The sequence below is a fragment of the Pecten maximus genome, chromosome 1, assembly GCF_902652985.1.
Source record: "Pecten maximus chromosome 1, xPecMax1.1, whole genome shotgun sequence".
Lineage (NCBI taxonomy): Eukaryota > Metazoa > Mollusca > Bivalvia > Pectinida > Pectinidae > Pecten > Pecten maximus.
The window spans coordinates 7,626,303-7,642,680 of record NC_047015.1 but is presented as its reverse complement, the minus strand read 5'-3'; the positions used below and the strand labels follow the sequence as shown (position 1 = coordinate 7,642,680).

Below are 16,378 nucleotides of genomic sequence, written 5' to 3'. Positions count from 1 at the left end.
CCAGGAGTAGTTATACCAGGAGTAGTTATACCAGTAGTTATACCAGGAGTAGTTATACCAGAGATAGTTATACCAGGGGTAGTTATACCAGTAGTTATACCAGAGTAGTTATACCAGGAGTAGTTATACCAGGAGTAGTTATACCAGGAGTAGTTATACCAGGAGTAGTTATACCAGGAGTAGTTATACCAGTAGTAGTTATACCAGGAGTAGTTATACCAGGAGTAGTTATACCAGGAGTAGTTATACCAGGAGTTATACCAGTAGTTATACCAGGAGTAGTTATACCAGGAGTAGTTATACCAGGAGTAGTTATACCAGTAGTTATACCAGGAGTAGTTATACCAGGAGTAGTTATACCAGTAGTTATACCAGGAGTAGTTATACCAGGAGTAGTTATACCAGGAGTAGTTATACCAGGAGTAGTTATACCAGGAGTAGTTATACCAGGAGTAGTTATACCAGGAGTAGTTATACCAAGTAGTGTTATACCAGGTGTTAGTAGTTATACCAGGAGTAGTTATACCAGGAGTAGTTATACCAGGAGTAGTTATACCAGGAGTAGTTATACCAGAGTAGTTATACCAGATAGTTATACCAGATAGTTATACCAGGTTAGTAGTTATACCAGGAGTAGTTATACCAGGAGTAGTTATACCAGGAGTAGTTATACCAGGGAGTAGTTTATACCAGGGAGTAGTTATACCAGGAGTAGTTATACCAGTAGTCATAGTTATACCAGTAGTTATACCCAGGAGTAGTTATACCAGGATAGTATACCAGGAGTTTTATACCAGAGTAGTTATACCAGTAGTGATCCAAGGAGTTCCAGTAGTTATACCAGGAGTAGTATACCAGTGAGTAGTTATACCGGAGTAGTTATACCAGGAGTAGTTATACAGGAGTAGTATCCAGTAGTTATACCGGGAAGTAGGTTAACACAGGAGTAGTTATACCAGGGAGTAGGTTATACCGGAGTAGTTTATACCAGGAAGTAGTTATACCAGGAGTAGGTTATACCAGTAGTAGTCTATACCAGGAGTAGTTATACCGGGAGTAGTTATACCAGTAGGGTAAGTGTATACCAGGAGTTTATAACAGGAGTAGTTATACCAGGAGTAGTTATACCAGGAGTTATACCAGGAGTAGTTATACCAGTAGTTATACCAGTAGTTATACCAGTAGTAGTTATACCAGGAGTAGTTATACCAGTAGTAGTTATACCAGGAGTAGTATACCAGTAGTAGTTATACCAGGAGTTATACCAGGAGTAGTTATACCTGGAGTAGTTATACCAGTAGTTATACCAGGAGTAGTTATACCAGGAGTAGTCATACCAGGAGTTATACCAGGAGTAGTCATACCAGGAGTAGTTATACCAGGAGTAGTTATACCAGGAGTTATACAAGGAGTAGTTATACCAGTAGTTATACCAGGAGTAGTTATACCAGGAGCAGTCATACCAAGTCGGACAAGCTTCATTTATATCAATTAGGGATTTTCCTTCCCCAATGATGTTTCATACTAAATATTGTTGTAATCAATTAAGGTATTAAAGAGGAGTAGCATTTTAAAGCAATATATAACCTAAGTGCTCCTTTTGGGCGCCCTATCTTTCTTTCCCCAGGGCTCAGGCCACGGTGGCCGAGTGGTTAAGGTGTCCCGACACTTTATCACTAGCCCTCCACCTCTGGGTTGCGAGTTCGAAACATACGTAGGGCAGTTGCCAGGTACTGATCGTAGGCCGGTGGTTTTTCTCCGGGTACTCCGGCTTTCCTCCACCTCCAAAACCTGGCACGTCCTTAAATGACCCTGGCTGTTAATAGGACGTTAAACAAAAACAAACCAAACAAACCAAACTCAGACCGGTCTTATTTAAATAAATTATGATTGCTGTTCCATTAAAATGTTTCAAACCAAATTTGGTTGATATCAATAAAGCATTAAGAGGGAGTACGATTTTAAAGCAAAATTTTTGTTAAGTTCTCCTTTTGGAGCCTCGCCCTTCTGTCCCCAGGGCCCCCATAAGCATCACTTATAAAAAATGTGATTGCCATCCTCTTATAATACTTCAAACCAAATTTGGATGTAATCCAACCAAGGGTTAAAGAAGAGTAGGATTTTAAAGCAACAATTTATCAAAGTTACCCTTTCGGGACCCCGCCACTGTGGCCCCCAGGGTCAGACTTGCCTCATTTACATAAAATATGATTGCCTTCCCCCAATGATTTTTCACACAAAATTTGGATGAAATCCACCAAAGGGTTAAGGAGGAGTAGGATTTTAGAGCAAAAATTCACCAAAGTTCCCCTTTTAGGGCCCCTCCCCTCGGGCCCCAAGGCTCACACCACCCTCATTTATATAAAATATGACCGCCTCCCTCCCCAAATGATGTTTCACACCAAATTTTGTTGTAATCCACGCAAGAGTAAAGGAGGAGTAGGATTTTATAGAAAAAATTCACTAAAGTTCCCTTTTTGGGGCCCCGCCCCTCTGGCCCCAGGGCTCACACCAGCCTCATTAATATAAAATATGACCAACCTCTCCCAATGATGTTTAACACCAAATTTAGTTGTAATCCACCCAAGGGTAAAGGAGGAGTAAGATTTTATAGCAAACATTCACCAAAGTTCCCCTTTTGGGGCCACGCCCCTCGGGTCCTAGGGTTCAGACCAGCCTCATTTATAAAAATTATTATTGCCCTCCCCAATGATGTTTCACACCGAATTTGGATGAAATCCGCCAAAGGGTTGAGGAGGAGTAGGAATTTAAAGCAAAAATTTACCAAAGTTCCCCTTTTGGGGCCCCACCCCTCTGGCCCCAGGGCTCACACCAGCCTCATTTATATAAAATATGACTGCCCTCCCCCAATGATGTTTCACACCAAATTTAGTTGTAATCCACCCGAGGGTAAAGGACGAGTAGGATTTTATAGCAAATATTCACCAAAGTTCCCCTTTTGGGGCCCCGCCCCTCGGGTCCTAGGGTTCAGACCAGCCTCATTTATATAAATTATTATTACCCTCCCCCAATGATGTTTCACACCGAATTTGGACTAAATCCATCAAAGGGTTAAGGAGGAGTAGCGTTTTGAAAGAAAAAGTCTTACGAACGGCGGACGACGACGGACGGAACACGATGGCTATAGGTCATCCTGACACTTTGTGTCTACTTAACAGATTTTTCTCGAGCGTCTTCACAGAGGAGAACTTAGAACAGATCCCGGGATTTAGACAGCACATAAATAAAAAATTCGACCAGATCAATGCTGAAAAAACAAGGTGTACAAAATACTCAAAAACTTGAAACCCAACAAATCTTGTGGCCCAGATAACATCCCACCAGTCTTTTGAAATCTGCTGCAGAAGCTATTGCGGAACCTCTAACCAAATTATTTTAAAAATCCTTAAACGAGGGAATCATCCCACAAGAATGGAAAATTGCAGATGTGACGGCTATTCACAAAAAATGGTTCCAAAGAATTGCCAGAAAATTACAGGCCAATAAGCCTAACATCTGTGGTGTCTAAGGTCATGGGAAAAAAATCGTAAAAGATGAAATTTTGGACTACATGGAACGAAACAACCTGTTCACTATTTATCAACATGGGTTTCAAAAAGGCCACTCTTGTGTTACGTATTTGAAAAACTGGACAGAGGAACTAGATAATAAACATAACATTGTTGTTGTATACCTTTTCTTTCGAAAAGCTTTTGACACTGTACTGCACCAAAGATACTAAAAAAACTAGACAAGGTTATGGAATCTTGGGACAACTACTAGACTGGATAGAAGAGTTTCTTACAAACAGGAGACAAAGGGTAACCATCAACGGCGAATCGTCGATCTGACTGGATTGGTGTCAGAAGTGGGATACCCCAAGGAAGTGTACTTGGGCCTACACTCTTCTTAATCTACATCAATGACTTGCCCGATGTCGTCCGAAATACAGTATATATGTTTGCCCTAGGACATTTCGATGACCAAAATGCTTTCCAGCAAGATACCGATAGGCTTTACAAATGGTCAAATGACTGGCAACTCCAATTCAACTCTATCATATGTAAACACATGACCCAGGCATCTACACTATCAATGGTGAAAATATAACAGAGGTTGAGGATGAAAAGGATTTGGGAGTAACTGTCGATAATGAACTAAAATTTCGTAAACATGTAGAGAACCGTGTATTAGGAGTAATAAGGAGAACCTTTAAATTCATGGACAAAACTATGTTTATAAATCTATACAAATCTCTGGTTCGGCCCCATTTGGAATACGCAAAACACTCGCATTAATAATATCTACAAAGGACAGTGCTACTCTCGAAAAAATTCAAATGAGAGCTAGTAAACTAGTAAAAACAATAAAGGACAAACCCAATCAACAACGATTAAAAGAGCTGAGAATTCCATCACTAGAATACCGACGCTTGCGGGCCGACATGGTGGAAGTACATAGACACTTGTGATAAGGATAAACTATTTCCGCCAAATAACAATACCAGAGGGAATAGTAAAATGATTTAGAAGAATCATTGCAGAACTTTTCGAAGGAAAAATGATTTATCACAAAGAGTATGGCGCGGGAAGGATGTCATAATTAAATATTTTTGCCTAGGCAAAAATCGAATATTGCTTAGGCAAAAATATTTCAGCCTAGGCAATATTCGATTTATGCTTAGGCAAAATTATTCCTGCCTAGGCAAAAATCATTTTGCCTAGGCAACATATTTAATTATGACATCCGTCCCGCGCCATAAAAGAGTGGTCAGTTACTGGAATGCCTTACCAAATGAAGTGGTCTGTGTCAAAACTCCAAAATTAATGTTCACTGGAAAGGACTCGATTTAGGTAACCATCAAATTCCTACCCAACTGCTTCTCAGCTGAATATATACGGAACTTGAAAGTAATAGAGAAGACAACCAAATGGCTCAGAGAGGCTCCCACGCCTAATAGCAAAACTCGATGACAAGTAGCATATAACAAGTAAGTAGTTGCAGCCAAGTTGTTTTAAAATCTCTGGTAACCTCAATCGGATAAGTGAATAAGGGGAGATCACTCCGGTTCAGTTCTTATAGGGGAGAAAATTGCCAGTGCACCGCTTTGGAAGGTCATTCGTATCAAAATGGCTGCAATGTTGAAAAACGTGCGGCTTGCGGTCTCTGTGAATCGGGTATGCCTCAGAAGTCAGATATGTAAACTTACGACAGCTGCATATTCACACAAATGTCATCGAAGAATATCTCCAAATTCCAACATGCAGAGCATCTTGTCTAACACGAAGGTGAAGTTCATGATCGACAGCCATGTTACACAAAAGTTCTGCAACTGACGTCGACGTTCTGATTAACACTCCTAACACAGTAATATATATACAGTATATATAAATACGTTAAAGTGACAATTGCTAAAAACATCAATTGTAATTAGAATTCATTTTTGTGTATCTTATGTTTTATCATAACCATATGCATGTAGGATCGAAATGGCAATTACAATGTCATGTTGATAAACATCTTTCTTCAAAATGAAATTCAAAAACCCAAGAATCATCTCGTCTGTGTGTAGGACTATAACTATATAAAATGTTTTTTTTTTTTTGTGAGACAGTTACATTGATAACATTGTTTTAGTATTTATCTATGTCTTGCCAAATAGATATAATGCCAAAAAGACCAAATTAAACAGTTAATATGGTTTTAAATGAGTGTAAATAGCCGTTTTTATCATGAAATTTATTAAAACAACACTATTTTGATAATTTCACCAAAAACAAGCCTGGCACAACATAGATAAACACTAGTACAAAGATATTATTGTAACTGTTTCACAAAAAATGTGTTTAGATAAGCTCTCTGAATTTTAATTATAAATTAGTTTATATTATCTAATTCAATAATTTTATATTGAAACAGAGACATATATACAGAGAGATTAGTAACATCGCTATTTCCCCGTACAGATAGTGGCTCCCTTTATTCGTGACCACTCAAGCATATCCCTTATCGAGAGCGTCCTGTCTCCTATCAAACACACGCGAGCGCAGGTAAATCGGGCTATGCGCATGTGTGTATCGTAGTATTGGAACTTATTCGACATGTTCTGGTTAATCCGCCATTACGTCAGACCAAAACATCGTCATTTTAAATACACACAGAAAGCACATCGTTTTATTTTGGCCACTACAAAAGTTACCACTTTAACCAAAAACTATCAAACTTATGGGATATAGTCTTATTGATCATGCATATTGTTGTCATTTGTCCGTATTTTCGAAAATCCATTGGGTCCTATTCGACATGTCCAAGTTTGTAATTAAGCCGCCATTACGTCAGACCAAAACATTGTCAATTTTAAACGAACACAAAAAGCACATCGTTTTATTTAGGCCACTACAAAAGTTACCACATTAACCAAAAACTATCATACTTATGGGATATAGTCTTATTGATCATGCACATTGTTGCCATTTATCCGTATTTTCTAAAATCCATTGGGTCCTATTCGACATGTCCAAGTTTGTAAATAGCCGCCATTACGTCAGACCAAAACATCGTCAATTTTAAACGCACACAAAAAGCACATCGTTTTATTTTGGTCACTACAAAAGTTACCACATTAACCAAAAACTATCAAACTTATGGGATATAGTCTTATTGATCATGCATTTTGTTGTCATTTATCCGTATTTTCGAAAATCCATTGGGTCCTATTCGACATGTCCAAGTTCGTAAATAGCCGCCATTACGTCAGACCAAAACATCGTCAATTTTAAACGCACACAAAAAGCACATTGTTTTATGTAGGCCACTACAAAAGTTACCACATTAACCAAAAACTATCATACTTATGGAATGTGGTCTTGATTATCATGCACATTGTTGTCATTTATCCGTATTCTCGAAAACCCCATAGGGACTTTTCGAAAATTGGAGATTCCCGCCGATCTTTCCTGCGTTGTGCTTGACTTTCATACTCAAAATACAAACACTTGGACAGCAAATTGTGATATATTTCATATTGATGACACTTCTGCACTTTGATATTAATAAAATTAAAGCACATAATTGGATCTTGGTGATGATTTCAAATAGAAATTATCGATAATTATGTGTCTGGTTTTCAAGTTTTCTCCAATATGGCGTCTAGTGAAGACTGAACCGAGTGACCGCAAAGGATTGTGGGAAGGTCAGGGGCCACTATGTAAACACAAGGGCAAATAGAGAGCTGCCAATCTCTCTGTATATATGTCTCTGATTGAAACGTCAGTTTTTAGGTCATCTGACCCGAAGGGTCAGGATGACCTATAGTCATCATGCTTCGTCCGTCGTCGTGCGCCGTGCGTCGTGCGCCGTGCGTAAACTTTTCACATTTCAATCTTCTTCTCAAGTTCCACCAGTGGGATTGAGCTGAAACTTGCCTGAAATGATCCTGAGATGGTCCTGACCAAGTGTTGTTATTTTTCGGGTCAGTCCGAAATCCAAGATGGCCGCCATAGCCGCCATTTTGGAAACACATTTTAAACTTCTTCTCAAGTTCCACCAGTGCTGTTGGGCTGAAACTTGCCAGAAATGATCCTGTGATGATCCCGACCAAGTGTTGTTATTTTTCGGGTCGGTCCGAAATCCAAGATGGCCGCCATAGCCGCCATCTTGAAAAACACATTTTAAACTTCTTCTCAAGTTCCACCAGTGCTATTGAGCTGAAACTTGCCTGAAATGATCCTGAGATGATCCCGACCAAGTGTTGTTATTTTTCGGGTCGGTCCGAAATCCAAGATGGCCGCCATAGCCGCCATCTTGAAAAACACATTTTAAACTTCTTCTCAAGTTCCACCAGTGCTATTGAGCTGAAACTTGCCTGAAATGATCCTGAGATGATCCCGACCAAGTGTTGTTATTTTTCGGGTCGGTCCGAAATCCAAGATGGCCGCCATACCTGCCATCTTGAAAAACACATTTTAAACTTCTTCTCAAGTTCCACCAGTCCTATTGAGATGAAACTTGCCTGAAATGATCCTGATATGATCTCGACCAAGTGTTGTTATTTTTCGGGTCGGTCCGAAATCCAAGATGGCCGCCATAGCTGCCATTTTGAAAACACATTTTATACTTCTTCTCAGGTTCCACCAGTGATATTGAGCTGAAACTTGCCTGAAATGATCCTGATATGATCGTGACCAAGTGTTGTTATTTTTCGGGTCGGTCCGAAATCCAGGATGGCCGCCATAGGCGCCATCTTGAAAAACACATTTTAAACTTCTTCTCAAGTTCCAGCAGTGCTATTGAGCTGAAACTTGCCTGAAATGATCCTGATATGATCCCGACCAATTGTTGTTATTTTTCGGGTCGGTCCGAAATCCAAGATGGCCCCCATAGCCGCCATTTTGAAAACACATTTTAAACTTCTTCTCTGGTTCCACCAGTGCTATTGAGCTGAAAATTGCCTGAAATGATCCTGATATGGTCCCGACCAAGTGATGTTATTTTTCGGGTCGGTCCGAAATCCAAGATGGCCACCATAACCACCATCTTCAAAAACACATTTTAAACTTCTTCTCAAGTTCCACCAGTGCTGTTGGGCTGAAACTTGCCCGAAATGTTCCTGAGATGATCCCGACCAAGTGTTGTTATTTTTTAGATTGGTCTGAAATGCAAGATGGCCGCCATATCCACCATCTTAAAAAACACATTTTAAACTTCTTCTCCAGTTCCACTGGTGCCATTGAGCTCGAAATTGGTGAGGATGTTAAGGAAGGAGTGTCAACAAAGTTTTGTTATTTTTTCAGCCTTGTAAAAACTTTGGCATGGCAGCAATGGCGGCCATTTTGTAACATGATTGCACAATCATGGTTTTCCTGAACAACACCTATTTCAAACTTCTTCTCAAATTCCACCGGTGGGATTCAGCTCTAACTTACCAGAAATGATCCTTAGATGGTCCAGACCAAGTGTTATTATTTATTGGGTCGGTCAGATATCCAAGATGGCCACCATGGCCAACAGTGCCACTATATACTTGCTACAGAGAATGCATACTACAATAATATAAGGGTTTTAATTTAGAGTCAGATGACCGTTAAGGCCCCTGGGCCTCTTGTTAATGTTTCTGTAACTATCCCATAACAAATATATCACATCAAAACATTAGTGGAGGGGTTCATCATAAATAACAAACCGTTTGGTTATTTCTCAAATCTTACTTGGCACAAGTGTACTGAAGCAAAATGGTTATTTCTCAAATCTTACTTGGCACAAGTGTACTGAAGCAAAATGGCTATTTCTCAAATCTTACTCGACACAAGTGTACTGAAGCAAAATGGCTATTTCTCAAATCTTACTCGGCACAAGTGTACTGAAGCAAAATGGCTATTTCTCAAATCTTACTCGGCACAAGTGTACTGAAGCAAAATGGTTATTTCTCAAATCTTACTCGGCACAAGTGTACTGAAGCAAAATGGTTATTTCTCAAATCTTACTCAGCACAAGTGTACTGAAGCAAAATGGTTATTTCTCAAATCTTACTCGGCACAAGTGTACTGAAGCAAAATGGTTATTTCTCAAATCTTACTCGGCACAAGTGTACTGAAGCAAAATGGTTATTTCTCAAATCTTACTTGGCACAAGTGTACTGAAGCAAAATGGTTATTTCTCAAATCTTACTCGGCACAAGTGTACGCATGTACTGAAACGAAAATCGAATGCCCGAACAGTTTCATCTTGAGGATTTTGTGCCATGATAACTGCATAGAATTTGTGATGTAAGCAGCTAATCATGTCACATGACTGTTAAATAATTTCAAGATTTTATACAAATTTTGTAGCTATGGTAGTAAATAATACTACAAGGGTATCTTGATGATTTAAACATTTTTGCATGGCAATGAAAAATTGAAGTCCTGCTTTATGTTTTCTACTGTTTGTCAGGGATGTATGTCTCTCGTACAACAGCTAAGGTCAGACAGGCTGTCCACAGATCAATGTGTGATGACCACTGATAAATGTTAATAAGTTGCTGTATGTTAGTCATGCTTCAAAATTTGAAATTGTTTGAAAAGTCACAGTTGTCATTATTGCAATATTAGTAATTGTTGAAATATATTTCACAGATTGCAGCGACTACTCAGAGGTTTTGTACATCCAGGGTTTCAATTACAATAGAAGAAATTCAAGAGAGAGTGCTGAAAGTTATCAAGGCACATGATACAATTAATGCAGAAAAGGTACATACTTTTGTTTCACACTTATGCATTACAGGTGAATAGTTTCCCCTTGCTCAGGACATACGGCAAGATTGGTCCTCCTCTTACATTGAAACTCATCGAGGACAGAATATTACTCACTCTCAAGCTCTATGATAAAATTAGTCCAGAAAAGGTAATTTATTGGTTTCAGATTTTCTAAAATAAATGTCATGAGTCTGTATTTAATTTCAAAGTCAACTTGGAGTTCAATTCTGACAGTTTTAGGTGGTTTGAAGTAATTTACTGTTTTAAACTTTTGATTTACCGATAGGATAATTTTACTTCATTCTTTATAAGTCTCTTTTTGAGTTATGATGTTGATAAGTTAAGTACTTAGTATTACTGCATGATTTCTGCTTTGAATTTGAGTGAAATTGTTAATATGTGAAGGTTTCTAATGTATATATCCTTATGGCCTTGGATCTAGAATGTATGATAGATCTTTTATTATACATCGTTTCATTTTGAACCTTGCAAATCAGAATTGATTTTTTATTTTTTGTTACTCTCAAGTTTACATGAAACTAAGATTTGCTTTAGACATAACTTTGACAAATTGTTGAAATATGGTTTGGTCAAGGCCACCTTTACTGAAAATAAGATGTTACTGGAAAATTTATTGAAATCAGTTTAGAAGCTCTATAGCTTTGCAAATTTCCATTAAAGGAATACTTGCTTAATTCTTTGGCAAACCGCAATTACCTTTGAGAAGGTTGAAAAGTGAAGACTGAGGATGGTTGTCAGTTTGTGATAAAATTATTGCTACTACTAATAGAATTTCACATTGTTAAATTTTCTGTTATGATTTTTCAGTAAGCATATTTTAATGAAAAAAACAACAAGAACTTTTACATTAGTTTCTAAGTTTGGTTACCATTTCTAACAATACAATTTTACTGAAAGTTGTTTGTGATCTATTTCTAACAAACAAATGCTATTTCATTTGCAGCTTGAACTTAGTTCACATTTTATGAATGATCTTGGACTTGACAGTTTGGATCATGTGGAGATCGTTATGGCTATTGAAGATGAATTTGGTAGGTATCAAATAAATACTAGTCTTTTCACCTCTGGATTATGTTTAGATTTCAAAGGTGGATATTAAGATATTAAATTACCATTTGCTTTGTGACAATATTAAGAAAAAAGCTAAAATACCAAATAAGTCCAGAATGTAAAACCATTGGTATTTGTAATTATTTGAAAAAAGTCATTAAAGTAAAATCAGGGGAATTAACTTGGAAAATTGACATATTCCTTTTGATGCATTTCACTCCAATTTTTTTTCTATGTTGTTTATTTTTTCCTTTAGGTTTTGAAATTCCTGATATTGATTCTGAACGACTTCTAACCCCACAAGATTTAATTCGTTATGTGGCAGACAAAGAGGATATTTATGATTGAACAAGTTATTTCTAGGTAATTATCTCTCATCCAATCACTTGCATGTTATTAGAACTTAATTTGATTTCATTTTTCTTGTTTGCTACACTCCAGTGGAGTAATTACAGAGCAACCCGCTTATTTGCATAGCCCTTTTTCCATGACAAAATATGCAAATAACCGGAGTATTCGTATAGGCGGAGTTGAGTTTTGGCCCCTCTTATACACATGAAGATCGTCGGGTAGATACTCAAAATGGGCGCTATATGATTGTTTACGTTATTTGCATTAAAAATATATTTAAAAAAAAACGTTATTCAAAATATAAGAGTAAATACGAAATACATGGGTTGTTATTCTTTGTAAATGTACAAATAAAAATATTTGCATACACTTCATTGTTTAGGCCTAAGCTTACTACTTGTCACTCTGGGTCCGATATCGGTCATACACACGTGGGTTGGCACTACGATGTACAATGTCATCGTTTCAATTAACATTCATTATCGTCTCGAGATGCGTTGTGTTCCTGCTATGAGTATATTAGTTGTTTGATCATAGATGATGAACTGCTGAAGCAATAGGCTGTCTTAAATGACCGTGACATGTGTATTGTTGTTTGGGTTTGTTTTGGAAAATGGCGCACACACAAAAAGAGTTGTCGTTCATTACACATATGCCCCCACAATGCAACGCGCCTAATAAACAATCATGGCGATCGCAACCTGCCTCAGCGAGTGTTCAAGTGCACAGAACACAGGTTTGGATCGATGCTATAATAAATAAACAGATCTCATCAAAAGATGAGACATAAAAATATTTTATTCAGTAATTCTTCTGCACAATGCTACTGATAGTGATATGGTATGGATAATAACTAAATGTCGATATCGATGCATGGAACGTAACCTGTAATGACGAAGTGTGAACCAATGATTAGATAACGTACATCGTGTCAAATCAATATGCCAGTTTAAAACACATTTCATAAAACTTTTATTACGGGAAAATCACAAAAATACCTTAAAATCAATTAAAATTTTTCGATTTTTTGGAATTTTTATATGCATATGAGCGGGAGTCGGTGTTTTAGTCGATGCAAATACACGGGATTAAAACACAAAGATAAAGAAGAAGAAAATCGGGGACTGAGAATTTTATGCAAATAAACGGGTTATTCAAATAACCGATATGCAAATAAATGGGCTCCTCTGTATTTAGTGAAGGTGTTTAGTAAAAGACTGGTATGTACAGGTGTCCTTGTCATTAGACAAAGGACTGGTATGTACAGGTGTCCCTGTCGTTAGACAAAGGACTGGTATGTACAGGTGTCCCTGTCGTTAGACAAAGGACTGGTATGTACAGGTGTCCCTGTCGTTAGACAAAGGACTGGTATGTACAGGTGTCCCTGTCGTTAGACAAAGGACTGGTATGTACAGGTGTCCCTGTCGTTAGACAAAGGACTGGTATGTACAGGTGTCCCTGTCGTTAGACAAAGGACTGGTATGTACAGGTGTCCCTGTCGTTAGACAAAGGACTGGTATGTACAGGTGTCCCTGTCGTTAGACAAAGGACTGGTATGTACAGGTGTCCCTGTCGTTAGACAAAGGACTGGTATGTACAGGTGTCCCTGTCGTTAGACAAAGGACTGGTATGTACAGGTGTCCCTGTCGTTAGACAAAGGACTGGTATGTACAGGTGTCCTTGTCGTTAGACAAAGGACTGGTATGTACATGTACAGGTGTCCTTGTCGTTAGACAAAGGACTGGTATGTACAGGTACCGGTGTCTCCATTATAAGATAAAAACCGGAGTAGCATTTGTCCATGCCACTGGACCATAATCTTAGAAAAGGATTTGCTTAGATTTTAAGACACATGAAAAGCAAGGATACATAAACAATTTAAACATTAAGGTTAATTAGGGACATGTTGAGAGAAGCTTATGTTTTGGTAGCAGGATTTTAACCATCTCTGACAGACTTGTATAAAATTCAAATAAGCAGTACCAATACCAAATCAGCATCTGTTCATATCTAGATACATTAGGACTATTCCAAAATTATCTCTGGGAGGGGTTGGAGGCACTTGTATTAGAATTTATTGGGAGGATAGGGGAAACCCCTTTTACCAATGCATCAATTTATTGGATCGCAGAGTGGTGCATCAGTGCATTGTCTGTCCTTGATTTGTATTGTGATACCTGAAAAGTTGAAGTTATCTACATGGCTGCCGGTCCACTCTAGCTTCTTACAAAGCTTCCTGTTAAAAATATATCAAATCCAAATCATCTAAATTCAAGAATGGTTTGTAGGAAACAGTTAAAACGTATGGTTTTTGTAATGAATGTGGACAAAGACTCGGATATTACGGAAATACCACAAACATGACTACTATACACATTTACAATGACATTACAAAATAATTACTTCATAATACATTAATGCGAATTGGATCTAAATCACAATTGACTTTTAGTGCTGATTCCACAGCAACGACAGGATTTAGGGAAATCTTTTAATTTGACAGCACTCATGCAAAATCAATCACATCAGTTGCTAATTTTATTTTGCATGATTTTAGTAGTTGTGCTTGGAGGGACTTATAAGGAGTGTTTATGTTGTTCATGAAGAAAACCGTCATAAATCTCCTGAAAAAACCTGAAACGAAAAAAATAAGTCAAGAAACCTCTGCCATTGTTGACTATTTATTTGATAATTATTTCATATTGATATCGCAGATAGCTTTCAAATAAATGCGACATCAACTTGCAGAAACTACATATATCGTGTCAGCAATGGAATACCGGATATCTGATAGGTCTTTGGTTTCTCATATATATCGTGATATGTATCATATCGTGATACTTATTGATCGTGACCCCTATATCGTGATACGTATAGTATCAAGACCCCTGTATCGTCATATTGCCACCTACCTAGTGATACACAGCTCTAGTTTTAATGTTTGATAGATAGTGGGGTCTCTGTGAAAATGCCTCCCACCCCTTCCAAATGGATAATAAATAGGAACAGCCCATTAGCTATAGGTGGCAATTGAATGTCGGTACAAAACTTCCCTCCGCCTGCTCACAATGATTTTGCTCCTTGCCTTTAACATGTAACAAGATGTTTTGGTATTTCCTGTAAAATACTGCTTAGATTTAAGTCCCCATTGTACACTTGATCTTTACACAGGAAATAATAGATTGATAGACTGATCCAAAGCCTTCTCCATACCTCCCATACAAAACAGGGATTTTATCACCATGACCTGATAGTTGGATATTTTTGTCAACAACATGGATATTTTTGTCAACAACAACAATCAATGACTACCTTGTAGTTTTACCTCTCCCCTCTTTATCCTTAGATGTGCATGTTTGTTAGATTGATTAAAAGAATGGCAGTTTCAGCTTCTTTCCGATTTTTACATGGTACACTTTATCTTCATTATTTACTTAGCTTGTTGATTACATACTTGTTACCATGTTGGTAGAATAATTGTTGCTGTCACATTGAAGAACCCACATGTATGTGATGTGATATATGTTTTGAAAATGCTTTAATTTTCCATTGCAGACAAGATAAAAGAAGCATGTGGCTGTGTAGTGTACCATCAGAACAGACAGAGACTTGTATACCAGACCGATCGTAGTGTTTCTCGTTGTTAATGCGATGGATTTGTGTGGATTTTATTATGATCGCAGTAAAAGACTCATAATTAGTATTGAAAGATGAATCTGAAATGGATGAATGACAGAATAAACGGGGGTCTAATAACTTTTTCACTGTAATGTGTGCATAAGTTTAATTATGTATTAAATCTTTCAAGAGTAGGAATGTTTTTTTATTGTATTTCAAGGCTGATCTCGTGAGTTTCTCACTGCAGCTGTTCTTCTCACCAGGCCAAACTGGCAGAGAACAGCATTAACAGGGTGATGCCCACACATCGCTACAGCAATGCCCACACATCGCTACAGCAAAACAAGTGATGCAGCTGCATGGCTAGACTTGCTGTAGACAGAAAATGGCTGCTGAACAATTGCTTCCATTGACGATAAGCGTGAAGGCTTATATTACCAGACACTCCATGAAATTATATCAAATGAATGCCATGCTAACAACTTGACCATGCCTATTGCTTTTAACATGAAAAACATTAGGATGAATCATGCTCCTCAAAAATCACATAGGATTTAAGTGAAATAGAATTAAGTCAGGCCGATGTAAATGATAATTCAAAGCGTAAGCGGCACACATACTGTGGCATCCAGTGTTGCCCGTTATATATTTCATCCTTGATTGGAACGAAGCTTAATTTGACTAGGAGCATCCCTAGGTAGTAAGAGATTCAAAATTGTACAAAGGTGGGACTGACCCCTCGGTGGCTGAGGGGCGGTGCTGAATGGGCAATTAGGCTATATTGCTAAAATGACTTCTTCTCTGGAACTGAGGAAATGCATATAACTTACATTTGACTGATAGCATCACTAAGTGGTAGGAATTCAAACTTGTACACATGATGGGGCTTACACACCTCGCCAAAGGGGCAGAGGGGTGGGCATAATGAGGAAAATATGGCAAATTCTGTAAAATCGTTTTTTCTTCTGCAGGAATGAAATGATTTGATCTATATTTGATTTTTAGCATCGTTAAGTGAAGAGGGACCATTTTGGTATAAATGGTGGGTCCGGATTGATAGGTAGGTCCCCATAGGCAAAATTATTTATTTTTGTAGAAATAACTGG

General features: G+C 37.9%; 1 protein-coding gene across 2 annotated transcripts; it reads left to right on the top strand.

The window, feature by feature from the left end:
* Positions 1-5,067: 5,067 nt before the first annotated feature.
* On the top strand, positions 5,068-15,466 carry LOC117323752 (acyl carrier protein, mitochondrial-like). 2 transcript variants are annotated; one of them, XM_033879183.1, is made up of 5 exons: positions 5,068-5,288; positions 10,261-10,380; positions 11,197-11,284; positions 11,560-11,666; positions 15,210-15,466. In XM_033879183.1, exons 1-4 carry the CDS (start codon positions 5,130-5,132, stop codon positions 11,649-11,651), a joined length of 459 nt encoding a protein of 152 aa, XP_033735074.1. In that variant the 5' UTR covers positions 5,068-5,129; the 3' UTR covers positions 11,652-11,666; positions 15,210-15,466. The 2 variants fall into 2 exon arrangements, with proteins under 2 accessions (XP_033735074.1, XP_033735082.1); XM_033879191.1 differs by lacking the exon at positions 10,261-10,380 and adding an exon at positions 10,113-10,226 and having other exon boundaries at positions 5,073-5,288.
* The last annotated feature ends 912 nt before the right edge of the window (positions 15,467-16,378 follow it).

What these genes read in the sequence shown, in the direction of transcription:
- LOC117323752 (XM_033879183.1), top strand. Translation starts at nt 5,130, where the DNA reads ATGGCTGCAATGTTGAAAAACGTGCGGCTTGCGGTCTCTGTGAATCGG. An exon ending in GCATCTTGTCTAACACGAAG is followed by an intron (nt 5,289 to 10,260) that starts GTGAAGTTCATG and finishes TATGCATTACAG; the next exon opens with GTGAATAGTTTCCCCTTGCT. An exon ending in GGCTATTGAAGATGAATTTG is followed by an intron (nt 11,285 to 11,559) that starts GTAGGTATCAAA and finishes TTTTTCCTTTAG; the next exon opens with GTTTTGAAATTCCTGATATT.